Consider the following 15,954-nt stretch of genomic DNA (forward strand, 5'->3'; position numbering starts at 1 on the left):
ATGATAACTTTATCCAGCCTTTGTGGGGAGCCTGAGCTGGGCAGAGCACAGAAACCAATGGACAAGCGTGTTATATTATATGAATTAGTTATTGTAAGCTAGGTCTTTTAGCCAATGCAAGATAACTGTGAGATAACCAGTGTTTCACACAGAGTTGATGAAATCCCATTTAATCCCATTTAAATGCAACAAAGTCTCATATGTTAGCAAATATAAGCTGACTTACTGTGGATATGTAAGACAACACGTAGACAATGTCTGTGTGCTTTTTGAATTTGCTAAGATCTCCCAGTGCTATTTTGGTGGTGATCAACAAGGTCCAGGATTCCAAGTTGAAAGTACTTGGAATACTGGGAGATCTATGACATTTTTCTTGCCAAGTCTATCATTCTAATGTCACCAGTGATCTCTCTTTCACCAAATCCACTAGTTTATCTATGTTCATCCTTGACCTTCAGTGGGTTTAGATATTGATTATACTATCTAATCTTAAATTTCATTCCCTCAATGAAATTTGCTATTTCACATAAGGTTAAAAGCAAAAACAATATGCTTGAGATTGCCCTCCACAAGGAGGAATAAACATTTCTTGAAAAGGAGAGAGCTTGTCTTTTCCTGAGTCTACTGGGCTGACATATGGTCAGTTCTGCATTTCCTAGGAATATGACATTAAGCAGCCCTGGGTGGGTGACTGAAGGGCCAGGTAGTCTTCCCTATTTCATACACAGACAAGAGGGTTTCTCCAGGGGTGTGTGGAAGCAAAACCCATAACCTCTGAGTGCAAAAGTCACAAAAATTAATGAAAGAACTGGTAGAACTTTCTTCTTTGGTCCTATCAGACATCAGTTTATTCCTCGAGCATAAAAGAAGACACATTTAGTCAAGAGTTATGGGCACAACTTCATTTATTCAACATTGGCCAAATAGGAAATATTTTGAATACTTTTGGTTCTTTATCAAAAATGAGAGAATAACAAATCCATTACTTTTCTGGAAAGTTATAAGTGCTGCTTTATGCATTTATATAAATTATGAAGATTTCTAGGTTCCCTAAACTAACTTTGACACAGCATAATGGCAACATTTGTTTTCTGGGATTCTACTGTCAGCTGTAAAATTAAAAAAAATAAAATCATTCTGTAAAAGAAAAATCACTTCCTTCAGATCTGCTGTAAAATGAAACTGATAGACTCAAAATTTGCCTGTGAGACAGAAGGGATATAACCACATGCCACTGATAGGAATAGACACTCCCTTTCTTCTTCCAAACTCTAACTACAAATAGCAGTATGTGTGTGTACATGGAGAAGGAAAGAGGAAATATGAACAGATGTAGGGGTATTTACAGACAGGGAATGTCATTTTTAGCACTGAACTGGTGTAAACAAGGAAGGAAAGTAATAGAATCCTGAGCTTCTGAGAAATGGCTCCCTTCCTCCTCTCTGTTCAAAGCTCCTTGGCTTTCAGCCAGATGGAGATTTTGTTTTTTATTAAATAAATTCAGATTCCTGTGATCTGTGTGGATTAGGCTGGTTTTTAATGAAAGACACTCTAAAAGATTTAGAAGGAGTTTGGTGGAATTTTTGGCTCAGAGCACATATTAGGGTACCTACTTTTGTTTGAAAACACATGGTACCTGCTGAATTTCCTAAAATAGAACTAGATGGGGGATGGCTAAGCAGCCAGCAGGTGGAGAGTAGGTTAGCTTGAAACTGAGGATACAGACAGAGGCTCTGTGAAGTGAAATTAATTTGTAACTCTTATGCCTGGGAAGAAATCAAAGAGAATATCCCATTGTAGCCTGCAGTGCCCTTTTATTTCCAATTGGAAAAGTGTTTGATATTCCACTGAGACAGGAATTTAATAAAGAAAACAAGAGTATATATACAATGAGGGAAAAAGGTTTTGCATTCAGAAAGCATAAAAATTGAAAGCAAATACTAGTTATTTTGAGGAAGACAGTCATTAAGTTGTAAAAACCAGTATTTTTTTTTCTTGCTGACACAGATGCCAATGGCCCATCATTAAATTTCTCTATGCCTCAGTTATTCTTTAGAATCTGCCATGTTAAGTTTAGTGTTGATGCTCCTAAACAATAGTTTAGGAAAATGGCCCCATTTAAAAAAAAAAAAAAAAAAGTCATTGCAGGGTAAGAATGCCTTCCAGTTTGCACAAGATGGTCACACTTGATGTCCTAGAATAATTATAAAGAGAGTTACCTTTCATTCTGAAACATATCCCAAGTTGCATAAATTATATATTCAACCTGGTCATGGATCATGAAAGAAGACAAAATTATGTGGCCCCGAGGCATTTGGGAAAACCTGTGAATGCAGAGAGTCAAATCTAGCTTCGAGCTGGCCTCACAGATTCAATAAACTTGGCCAGTGTAAGGTCTAACAAAACCTTTTTTTGGCGGGTGGGGAGGTGGGGTGAGGAAATGTCTTTAAATGGAAAATATTCTCTCCACTTTTAACAGTGCACTTTCTCCGTGCCTCTTCAGTGCATGGGCCCTGAGGATAGTTGAGTTCTTATTTCTGAATTGTGAAGTGTAGGTTAAATGCGTTAGTTTATTGATCCAAGATACTTTTTAACTTGCTGAAAGAGAGTGATGGGAAACATTTAAGTGTTGCACTGCTTTCCTAACTGCAAATAATAATGATGATTGGTGAGGAGGAGGGAGGAAAAGGAGGAGGAAAGTTATATTTAAATTATCAATTTCTACTTCTATTTGAACGGTGCAAAATTATTCCCATGTTGAAAGGAAATGGGCTTCTTGAATGCCTCAGAAAACTGCTTAATTTGTTGAGACTGTGGCTATATCAGTTCTTCAAAGTATGGTCTATGAACTCCTAGCATTTCTTGAGATGATTTCAGGGGATCTGTGAGGTCAAACCTATTTTAACAATAATCCTAATGTGTTTGGGGGGTATTTTTTCACTATGGTGACCTAAGAATGTCTTTGATGAAGCAGTAAAAATGATTAATTTTATTAAATGTTGATTCTTAAATACATATCTTTTTTATATTCTGCATGTCAAAATGGGAAATATACATCAAGGATATCAAAGTACAGTATTTTCTGAGGGGTAAATGCTTCCATGATCATTTGAATTTCAAGATGAATTAGCTGCTTTTTTTTTTTTTCGGGACATCATTTTTACTTGAAAGGACAATCAGCAGGAAAACTGTAGCTATTCAGACTTGAGTACTAGTTAGACATTTTTTCAAAAATGAACGAAGCGAGTCAGTCAGTGCAAGGAAAATAGTATTTGCTCCCAAGGATGAAGTTCATGCTTTTAAGACGAAATTAGAAATTTGGAAATCTTGTATCTGCCACGGGGATCTTGACAGCTTTGCAATATTAAAAGGCCTTTCTGATGGGATTGGTGGTGATAGTAACAAATGAGATTTTGTGATACTGTATAATGAAATGTGTCAACATTTGGAAGATATGTCCCATTCAGTATACCATTCCAAATGACCATTGATTGATGTGACTAAATCAAGCATGGGCAAAAAATATTTTCAAAATGCAAGATAGACCAATGGATTTTTATATAACATAACACAAAATGTTTATTGATATGGTGTCAGATTTCACACTACAACTAACTTTCAGGAAACTACTTATTGAAACTACTTATTGAGTTTTGGTGCAGTCTTAAAAGATAAAATCTACAACTCTCTGAAAAGGCTATTAAAAATACACCTCCCTTTTCCAACTACATATCTATTTGAGGTCAGATTATTTTCATGTAATTCATCCAAATCAGCATATCAGAACAAAGTGAATGCAGAAAGTGACACAGTCTAGTTATTTTCCTTTAAGACACATTAAACATGTACAGAAATAAAAGGTACCACTAATAATTTTATTTTGGAAAGTATAGTTATTTAAATACTACTTTTGGTGAGGTGTGAATATTTAATAAAAATATTTTAATCTCTGTTTTGATTTTTAATATGGTAACTATTTATAGCTATAACCGACATAAACAAAAGCTCTTTGGGTGCCTCAATAATTTGTAAGAATATAAATGGTTCCTGAGACCAAACAGGTTGAAATCCACTGTTTACATTATTATTCATTTTCCTGATGATTGTAGATCAGTCCTCTCTAACTCAGATAATAGATTAAGCCAAAGTAGGCCAAATTTACTATTTAAAAAGTTAGGAAGGAAGGAGAAAGGGAGGAAGGAAAAAAGGAAGAAAAGCATAAGTAAAAGCAGCATGTTGCCATAAGGTGTTGCTAGAATTTAATGCGATCTGTGTATGTCAACGATCTGCATCACTGTAATGACTGCTTTCTCTTTATGTACCACCCTCTTCGTCTGTGAGGAGGATTAGGTGTACCTCTACTAGCATGACAATGAGATCAGATCAGAGAATCAGGCTAACATTTACCTCCCAACAGGAAAAAGCTAAACTGGGTTTTAGTCCAAGCAAATCATGACTGCTTATAATCCATTTAGAAAACATAGCTGTGACAGTGTGTGCATTCACTTCCGTGACCATCATATGAAAGAGGTCTGCTTTTGAAATTTTTAATATAAAAATTGACATTAGGGCTTCCCTGGTGGCGCAGTGGTTGAGAGTCCGCCTGCCGATGCAGGGGACACGGGTTCGTGCCCCGGTCCGGGAAGATCCCACATGCCGCGGAGCGTCTGGGCCCGTGAGCCTTGGCCGCTGGGCCTGTGCATCCGGAGCCTGTGCTCCGCAATGGGAGAGGCCACAACGGTGAGAGGCCCACGTACTGAAAAAAGAAAAAAAAAAAAAAAAAAAAAAAAATTTACATTAGAAAAAAAATCATTTTTTTCTAGTTTGATTTTAAAGCTATTGCCAAATATGTTTTCTAGAATCCACCCTTGCATATCCCTCCAGTCTTTTAATTGTAAAACATATTACACATGCATAAAAGTATATGAAGCATATGTCAGTTTGAAGAATAAAAATAAAATGACCATTTATGTACCTATCACAAATTTATGAAATAGAACATTTCAGACTGGTATTATATGCCATTTCCTTGATGAAATCATGTTTATTATTTTACTGGATTTTTTTCATATTCGTATTAGCTGAGTAACTCCATTTGGTTCTGAATAATCAGTGGCCATGTGGCAAGAACAACAATTATTTTTATGAATAATTACTAATTCCATCATAGTTCAATTAAAATCAATTTAGTCAACAAAAGTCATGACCTGGAATCTTAAGTTCACTCCCCCCAGGGCTTTTTCATCTCTATTATTATGGACCTGGAGGGAGAATTTTCATTTGCTCTTCAGTATTTGGGCTGTGTTTTAGTCATTAGCTTTTATAATTTCTTTGTTTCTTGTATAATTTCCATCCACTTTGCAACACCAGAGTTTAAAATAACTCTTTACTCTAAAAAAATATATGTTCTTATTAAAAAAATTTAGAAAACACAGAAAAATCCAAAGATGGAAATAAAAACTACCCACAATTTTATCATACAAATGTAACCTTGGCAATAGTATCTCTGTCCTCCCCATTTTAAAACTTAAATACATTTTCTTGATGTTCTTCTAAAAAGAAAAAATCACATTTTAATGGAGAAAAATAAGGGATACATCAAGATTAATCATGTTTCTTTAAATAGCCAGAATCACCCTAATAGTGGAAAAAAACAGAAACCAAAAGTCAAACTAAAAATAACAACAACCAAAAAGGCTACTTGGTATTTTAAATATTTTAAATAGCTAGGATGGATTTGTTTTGTTTTCATTCATGTGTATATTTCAGTTATCTATTGCTGTATAACAAACCACTCCAAAATGTAGTGACTTAAATTTTTATCTTTTACAGTTCTGCAGTTTATCTCAGCTGTTCCTCTGTTGGTTTCACTTTGATTCACTCAGGCATATTTGACCAAGGTGGGAGTGTTAAGACGGCCTCACTGTCATGTCTGTCAGTTGGTGCTGGTTTTGGCTGGGAAACTCAGTCATCCTCCATATGCCTTCTCATCCTCCAGTTGGCTAGACCAACATGGTCATTTCATAAAGACCCATGGCAGAAACTTGTATGGGCTCTTGAAGCCTTGTGTCCAGAACTCATCAGTATAATTCCCAACACAATCTATTGGTCAAAACAAGACACGGGGCCAGGCCAGATTTAAATCATAGAGAAGTGGACCCTCAGCTCTGGACTGAAGGAGCTCAAACAATTTGTGATCATACTGAATCTGTCACAGTGTTGTGAAACATATGAACTATTTACTATTAAAGACCATTTCCATTAGCTTTTGGGGGGAACTTCCATAATATTAGAATTTATTAGATTGGATAATTACAGAGAAATATCTTTGGAGAAATGGAACCAGATTTCTCTGCCAAAAGCTGACATTTCCATATGTATGATCAGTGTGACACATATGATCAGGTTCCAATGTCTATGGAGGAGCAAAGATAATAAATGTAACTGAAATGGACCAGGTTGAGATTGAAGTAATCTAGAATATATATGCTCTGTCTAAAAATAGCAGATGCTTCTTTCCTGGCACTGAGCCCAGTGATGCCCGAACTATTAATATTTTAAGATAAAGACAAAATCCCATCATTCTGTGTATATCAATAAGCTGATTCTAAAATTTACGTGGAAAGACAAGAGAATCAGAATAGTGAATACGATACTAAAGAAGAAAGTCAGAGGATTCACACTGTCTGATGGTAACTCATGATAAAGCTGCAATAGTCAAGATATTGTTATATTGTCAAAATAATAGGGAAATAGCTCAATGGAACAATCAGAGCTTTCAGAAATAGACCCACAGAAATATAGTCAACCAATCTAGACACAGGCCTTATACCTTTCATAAAAAAAACCCCACGAAACCTCCAATTGGTTGATAGACTTAAACATAAGGCACAGAAGTATTAAGAAAAAACTTATAAAATACAGGAAAAAATCTAGGTGATCTTAGGTTTGACAATGAACTTTTAGATACATTGCCTATAAAATAATGCATGAAAGTTGGACTTTGTGAAAATTAGTACTTCTTGCTCCGTAAAAGATAATGTTATGAGAATAAGTTGGACTTTGTGAAAATTAGTACTTTCTTCTCTGTAAAAGACTACGCTAAGAGAATAACAAGCCACAGACTGAGAAAGTAGTTGCAAAGTACACATTTGGATAAAGGACTTGTATCCAAAATATACAACAAATGCTTGAATTTCAACAGTAAGAAAACAAACCAATTTAAAAAATTGGCAAAAGATCTTAACAGACACCTAAGCAAGATATATAGATAGAAACTAAGCATATGAAATGTGCTCAATGTCTTATGTCATTGGGGAATTGCAAGTTAAAACAACTATAAGATTCAACTGAATATCTATTAATATGGCTAAAATAAAAAAACATGACCATAGTAAATGCTTATGAGGATGAGCAACAGGAACACTCATGCATTGCTGATAGGAATGTAAAATTGCAGAACCACTTTGGAAGAGAGCTGGGGAGTTTCTTAGAAAGGTAAACATAGTTTTACCGTATAATCTAGTAATCATGCTCCAAGGTATTTACTGACTTAAGTTGTAAAGTTCTGTCTAGAAAAAAATCTGCACGTGGACATTTATAGCAGATTGTTCATAGCTACCAAACCTGGAAGCAATCAAGGTATCTTTCAATAGGTGAATGAATAAAGAAACTTTGGTACAATAGAAAAATATCCAGCAATAAAAATAAATAAGCTAGCAAACTACAAAAACACATGGAGGAACCCCAAATGCATAATTGCTAGGTGAAAGAAATCAATCTGAAAAGTCTATATACTATTTAATTCCAACTATATGATATTCAGGAAAAGGCTTTACTATAGGTATAGTAAAACCACCCGTGATTGCCTGCAGTTTGAGATGTAGGTGGTGGGGAAGAGGTGAATAAGTGAAGCTCAGGGGATTTTTTTTTTAAGGTGGTGGAACTGTTCTATATGCTACAGTAATATTAGACATATGATGTTATGCATTGACAAAATCCATAGAACTAGACAACACAAAGAGTGAACCTTAAGGTACACTATGGACTTGAGTTAATAATAATGTATCAGTATCACTTTATTCATTGTAACAAATGTACCACACTAATGTAGGGTGTTAATAGTAGGAGAAGCTGAATGCCAGGGATGGGGAAACTAGTATGTGGGAACTCTGTACTATTTGTTCATCTTTTGTAAATTAAAATAAAATATAAAAATGTTTTTTTAAAAAATAACCATTTTGTGTTACATGATTTTCTGACAAAAGAAAATATAATTGAGTTCAAATTTTGGCTCTTCCATGGATGAATAAGTAGTATTACACATAGGTCCCAGGCAAATTTTCTTATAGCTAGAAGATAAAATTATATAGGTTTTATTTGATGTTTTCTATAATAACGTAGTATTATACAGTATATGTAGCTGAAACATTTGATGAATAGGCCTCCATTATAAAGATAGCTATTTATTAATGCACATTTTATGAACCTATCCATTTCAGGGATTTTATTTTTTTTAATTTATTTTATTGAAGTATAGTTGATTAACATGGTTAATTTCTGCTATAGAGCAAAGTGATTCAGTTATACATATATATACATTATTTTTCATATTTTTTCCACTATGGTTTATCACAGGATGTTGAATATAGTCCCCTGTACTATACAGCAGGACTTGTTGTTTATCCATTCTATATATAATAGTTTGCATCTGCTAACCCCAAACTCCCAATCCATCCCTCCCACTTGGCAACCAGAAATCTGTTCTCTATGTCTGTGAGTCTGTTTCTGTTTTCTAGATAAGTTCATTTGTGTCATATTTTAGATTCTACATATAAGTGATATCATATGATATTTGTCTTTATCTGCCTGACTTACTTCACTTAGTATGATCATCTCTAGGTCCATCCATGTTGCTGCAATGGCATTATTTCATTCTACTTTACAGCTGAGTAGTATTCTATTGTATATATGTACGACATCTTCTTTATCCATTCATCTGTCAATGGAAATTTAGGTTGTTTTCCATGCCTTGGCTATTGTGAATAGTGCTGCTGTAAACACAGGGGTGCATGTATCTTTTTGAATTATACTTTTGTCTGGATGTGTGCCCAGGAGTGAGATTGCTGGATCATATGATAATTCTATTTTTAGTTTTCTGAGGAACCTCCTTATTGTTTTCCATAGTGGCTGTACCAGTTTACATTCCCACCAACAATGCAGGATGGTTCCCTTTTCTCCACATCAGGGATTTCATTTCTAAGCAACATTTTCCTTCAAAACATTTTCATTTGATTTGAAAAGTCACTTTCAGGAAGGATTATTGAACAAACTGGCAGCAATTTTGAAAAATTTTGAGACACTTTATCTACAATATTGGTTTAATAAAGATTAACACATTTTGAAAATTCTTTCAGTGTTTCATTGTGAACAATATTTATTTTTGTTGCTCTTATCAACCAGAAACAGATGTGACCAGACTGAGAAAGTGTGAATTTCTCTTTCTTCACACAAAGAGTATTTTAGATGACAATTACTCTCCCAACTATTAACTGGAGAACTGGAATTCTTTTATTCATCTGTGATCAACCTGTGTGGACTTGGGTCCAACCAAGGAAGATTAACAGCAATGTTAAAACGTGTCCCAGGTCTCCTCCCACCTCTCTTCCTCTCTGATCACCCACGCCCCCCAGTAGGACCTAGTTAGATTTAACCTCCTTTGGCATTTCTTCAGCCACCCCAGTCCTGGTTTTGAAGATTTCTTTTCCTCATTTTCTTTGCTTCAAGATTGCTTTGAGTTTGCAAAATGAAAGATTATATGCTAATTCCATTTAACGCATTAAGTTGAAAACAGCCTAAATTAAACCTTCATAACTTATTGTTTATAACTTATTGTTATAAAAAAACAAACTTTTTGTTATAAAAAAAAAGAAACTTGCATTTTGAGAACAACAGATTTTTAACACAATTCTAACATGTTTTTCTAACCTTACTTCCAAAGCCACAGAAGCAATAAACAAAGCAGAAGGAGGTGGAATAGATATTAGTGCAGGCACACTGAAAATATCAAAAAGGTATTGGTACTGTCTTGTTTTTTGATGACAATAAGTCAACAAGGCCTGTAGCCCACACGAGTGACTTGTAGTCTCAGGCTTTTTCTCTTTGCCTTATACCATGATGTCAACAACAGATAAGACTATTCTAATATCCTAATCCTAGAAACTAGGCATGGAAAAACTTCTAGGAGTCTATTTTATAAGTTTCATTGGCATCTTTCCATGTGTCTTTCCTTCCTCTTCATCACAGTGTCTTGTTAGGGGAAAAAAAAAAGTTCCAGATATATCATTTTTCTTCGCAATATTTTTCATAAAAGATGTGACCCTGTGTTTTTTTCCACAGACCCAGGACTGCATAGGCAACTGTATTTTCTGCAAAGACCATCAAATGTAGTAGCCATTGAAGGAAAAGATGCTATCCTGGAGTGTTGTGTTTCTGGCTATCCTCCCCCAAGTTTTACCTGGCTACGAGGAGAAGAAGTCATCCAACTCAGGTATTATAAATTTAGGACTTTTGTGAAGTATATGTTACTATTTATCTTTCTCTAATTTGATGTAAGTACCTAGTAATACTAGGGTTTTTGATAATAATTGAATATTCTTTCCACATTCCTTGGCATTAGACAGTATATAAAAGACACATACCCACTGGGATAAAGGAACGGGGAACAGAGTCAGAATCCATGAGATCAATTCTAAAAGGAAATTTAGAAAGTCAGTGTTGCTCTTGAGATGATCCTGACCACAGAGGCTTCAGCAAAGATACTTTGGAGGATCTCATCCTGAAGAAGTGGTGTAGAGAGTGAAATACTTCTTAAGAAACCGACTTTCTGCATTCGGATGTATAGCATGCCATGATAGGGTCTGTGCAGTTTTTTGTTTTTTTTTTTTAGCTCTGATTATATCTCTCACCATCCCAGCTATAACAGATATTCAAGGTAAGACAGAAGAATTTGGCTTGCTTTAAATTACTGGACATTAATATTAAGGCATACTTAGAAAGTAAACTCTTAATAGAATGGAATACTGAGTCAGAAACATTTTGATGAGAATGGATTAGATTTCACTTAAGAAATTAATTTCATTGATTTTGAGATCTGGTGTTCTAAATAGAACATTTATATTCTATGGTAAGATAGGTTCATAGGCAATAAGTTTATCTTTAAGTTTCATCTACCTTAAGTATTTATTTATATAACAACAATACATGGTATGGTATCACAATACTTCTGAGAATACTGAAATATGCAATAAATCCGGTTGGAGCTTCAGCATGTGAAGATGTGTTCTCTGAATATGGTCAGGCATGCACAGTGCACTATGACGTGTGACTTTGTACATGGTTTACTAAATTGGATGTCAGGACATAGGACATGGACTTCCACTGTGGGTAATTACTTCTCTGGACCGGCGGTTCTCAAATCCAAAGTGAGCCAGATTATCTTTAAGTTTCTTTTCAGTACTAACATTAGTTCCAAGTTTAATCTACTTCATTTCTTTGATCACAGCCCACAGTATTCCAAAGGGAGTGGTTTACCTTGAAGGGATTTTTGAACATAAGTGCAGTGTTATCAAGCTCCCATGAAATAGAGTTTTTTCCTCCAGTTTTATAAATTGAGCTTTTGTGGAGTTCAGTTAAACCTTTGAATACCTTGCCTGATGTAGATATATGTAAATCTACTCTCTAATGTGATATGTCTTGTGTCTTACAGGTCCAAAAAGTATTCTTTATTGGGTGGAAGCAACTTGCTTATCTCCAATGTGACAGATGATGACAGTGGAACTTACACCTGTGTTGTCACATATAAGAATGAGAATATTAGTGCCTCTGCAGAGCTCACAGTCCTGGGTAAGTTAACGGCTTGAGATGAGTTTACATCATACCCTTCAAAATATATCACCGTGATGCCATAAATGCTTCTCACCAAATTGCTTCCTATGTTTATTAGTGTGAAATTGCAAAGCCCCGACACTCCACACATATGCGTGCTCTACATTGATTAGTTGCACAGAGGTTAAACGTAGTATTTGAATACTTGCTCATTGATTAAAATCCAGATAGATCACCCTTAGTCTAATTATCCCCATTACATAAGTGAAGCTTACCAAAAATTACTATCTAACAAAAGGGGTAAATAAAATTGTATAAAAATATAGGTACTTGAGTAGAAAAGTTAAATGTCATTTGAGCTGACAGGGTTTCTGACATTAAACTCAGATGTGTTGGTAAAATTGTTCAGTTAATATGGAAATGCTATAGATGTTATGTTGAAAGTGAACCATTAAAATGAAATACATCTAAAGAAAACCTGCATAGCAAGAATCTAATTTAAATAAATGTAAGTTCATTAAATTGAGATAGGTAGGGTCACTGTGTTATCACTGCAAGTAAATAATTCTTATATGCGGTAGCTCCTCAAACAAAATGTTTTATTATGCACCAGGTTTCTTTTAGCCAGTTTCATTTGAATCATGTAGTTTAGAGAAAGTGCCTTAACATTTAAATTTCAATTGATTTTTTCTGTAACAACACCAAAAACTTGTTTATCGGTCTTTGAATTTTTTCCTCTGGAATAAATCTTTTTACCATTTAAAGAATCCAGGTAAAATCATAGGCTTCTTAAGAAGTTATTCAGTAGGAATGAAAAGGTGTGGTATACTGATTATACCTGCTAACCTATATCATAATATTATTATGCTATCCATTTTGCTTTAAAGTTTGCATTTTGCTTTAAAGTTTATTCAGAAACTGCTTTCATCTGCACACAGGATAATAACATATACGATGAGTGAGGCAATGGAGTTGTTTGTTCTTTGATCAAACTGTAAATATTAAACTAAGAATAGGCAAAGGACTCTAATTATTTGGTTTTAGAGGTAGCATTATTCTAACTAAAATATCAGCTAACTTTAAAATGACAACAGTTTAATTTACTCTTATTTTAATGGAATTTTTTTTTTGAAACAAAGAACTTTCACATTTGTAACATCAAAGTACAGTAACAGAACAGCTACCATAGAAATAACCTTGTAATGTGTATTACTGATTGATTGTAAGGCAGATGTGGTTATCGAATGAGCTAGAATTTGTGGTGATCAGAGCTAAACCTCTAACTGCAAATGCCTGAGGTCTAATTTTATACCAAATTAATGCACATATTGAGACATATAATACTTCATTGATATCTAAGTCAAATGTATATAAATACTGATTTCTGAGGATAAACTAGCCAAGAAATATGTGTATAGATGTACATATATGCACATATTTTGACATTCATGGCATCTTCCTCTGTGTGTTACTGTGCACGTATGTATGTTCTCCAGTCCTTGATGGTTGAGTATTATCTTGTTTCAAAATTTTATTTTTTAAAAAAGCGAACACTAATTTATCCTTATATATTTTTGTCATTTATTTGCTTATATCCTGAGGAAAATTATCAAAGAAAAGTTTATACTCTCACCAGCAGTGCAAGAGTTTGCCCCTCACAAGGGTGCTTTTTTCTGTTATTTGCCTATCTAACAATTTTATAAAATTGAGTCTCTTTGTTCTAATTTGCATCCCTATAAAATTCAGATTATTTTTATAGTTTTACTGGATATTTGCATTTTATATTTTGTGACTTGCTATCAATCTTTTTTGATCTTCATAAATTTATTGAAATAGTTATCTTTATCTTGTTTATTTGCAGGAACTCTTTATATAGAAGAACAGTAATAATGCTCTATATGCTCTGTGTGTGTGTATTTTGTTGTTGTTTTGGGTTTGGTTTGGCTTGGTTTTAAGTTTCATATAGGGTACCATGTCTTTCTCTTTATGGCTGCTGGATTTGTTGCCTTTAGACTTGCATTTTTATTCTAAATGCACCATTCTATTTCTAAAAATCTAGTTATAGATTACATGTTGAATATGTAAATTAGAGGCATTATTAAATTTTAAATGTAGATAGAGCTGTGTCTGTATCTTGGTTTTCCCCCTTCCTTCCTTCCTTTCTTGAATCCTCTTGGTAACTGCGTATACATTTTAAGGATTTCCCACAGACTTAATATGACTTATAACTATTGTAGAAGGCATGGTTTAATTCAGGATGTGGTTGTGACACTGTTTTAACTATTCTGCCCAGGCTTTAAAATAAGTGTTGATATAGCAAAATCTTTGATACAGTCTTTGACTATCCTAATATAAGCTTAAGTTCATCCTGCAGGACTGAGTTCATATAGAAAATAGAATGTATTCCTTTTTTTAAGGAAAAAATACCTTCATTATCAGTGTTACTTAAATTTGGTTTTCGTCATTTTTAAGAATTTAAGTGTAATTTAAATTCTTCATAAGATAAAATTCCACAAGAAATCCAAGCTTGTGCTTTAGTCATGGATTTTATCAGACTCTTGTTTTGCCTTTTAACTCATGGTTCCTTCTTGCACTTAGATTGCCTTTGAGTGTGAACTGGCATGAACTAACAGACTGTTCAAGTAGGATATAATTTTATATACAACAAGATAAAGAGAAATTCTGTGGTCTTCCTCAAGAGTTTCAGAGTTAATGTCCGTTAAATATCATTTAAAGCATTTACATTCTAAAATGAAAATTGAAAGTTCCATAATATGTAAACCTATTGAAGAAATCTATATTAGATGAGATTAAGGACAACCTTGTCTGAAATAACTTAAATAAATGTATGGTTAATAATAACCAGTTATATAATGTTTCTGACCTATAACAATAACCATCAGTACAGTATTGGTAGACCTCTTTTGAGTACATGCATTGCACTGGGTTCCAGAAAGGCTACACAAAGGTTTGAAGTCTGGCTTTGTGCCCTTGCAATATACTTACAAATTCATAGTCAGGTACCTTCATGACTTCTGAGCAAGGTTATTTTCCATACTGAATGTAAACATGGGATCTGTGAAGCTGTGAAGAGTTGATAGTCTCTGCTTTCATGAAAGATAGAGCCTAAACCCATGGTGACAGGAGAAATGTGGAGATGCAGATGCACAGGGAGGCTCTTTGAATACCGTTGCCAGCTTATGTTTTGTCTAAATCACTAAAGCCATGATTATTGTTTTAAACTCTAGTTTTTAACAAGGATCTAAAGAATGGTATTCTGTCAATTCTTATTTTCAAAATGTCCAGATTTCTGGCTCAAGAGCTATAATCGCTGTTTCTGAACATAAATACATCCTTTTCTCCATCTACCCGTTACCCTCACGCACACCTCCCTGCACACATCAAGACAATACTTAATAAGCATTGAGGAGATTTACCACTGCCTTAGGTCTCAATGGATTCATTGTCCAAAGCAATGCAGAAATGCATATGTTAAAAAGGTATTTGATCTTTAACCAGTAAAGTGCTTGACCTTGGACAAAGCCTGTGCACCCTTGTCCATATGCACTCAGAAGGAGATGGGTGGAAAGTTCACTCTTCAGTAAAAGCCACTAGGTCTAACATCAATGAGAAAATGAAAGTATTTTTGAATTTTCCGGAAAAGATTCTAGAATTCCTTTTAAAGCAGTCTGTAGCAATACAAGCAATATGCTATTAAAAGTTGACCTTTGGGCTTCCCTGGTGGCACAGTGGTTGAGAGTCCGCCTGCCGATGCAGGGGACATGGGTTCGTGCCCCGGTCCGGGAGGATCCCACATGCCGTGGAGCGGCTGGGCCCGTGAACCGTGGCCGCTGAGCCTGCGCGTCCGGAGCCTGTGCTCCGCAGCAGGAGGGGCCACAGCAGTGAGAGGCCCGCGTACCGCAAAAAAAAAAAAAAAAAAAAAAAAAAAAAAATGTCCATAGCCACAACTGGTCCCTGCATAATTCTCACAAGTTGTGGAGGAATCATATAATGATGTCCTAACAATACACAGAGGTAGTATTTTTAGAAATATAGAAATCTCTAAAT

General features: G+C 34.7%; 1 protein-coding gene across 1 annotated transcript in view; it reads left to right on the top strand.

Annotated features, from left to right (window-relative positions):
- Nucleotides 1-15,954, top strand: part of DCC (DCC netrin 1 receptor) — a gene marked incomplete at its 5' end in the record, with an annotated part of 1,182,001 nt that overhangs the window by 529,865 nt on the left and 636,182 nt on the right. Inside the window, 2 exons of the mRNA XM_081253253.1 lie at nucleotides 10,399-10,549; nucleotides 11,768-11,904. Of these exons, the coding sequence (XP_081109379.1) occupies nucleotides 10,399-10,549; nucleotides 11,768-11,904 (288 nt within the window). The remainder of the gene's footprint in view (nucleotides 1-10,398; nucleotides 10,550-11,767; nucleotides 11,905-15,954) is intronic.

Source organism: Mesoplodon bidens, assembly GCF_964165515.1.
Source record: "Mesoplodon bidens genome assembly, chromosome: 13".
NCBI classification, from domain to species: Eukaryota; Metazoa; Chordata; class Mammalia; order Artiodactyla; family Ziphiidae; genus Mesoplodon; species Mesoplodon bidens.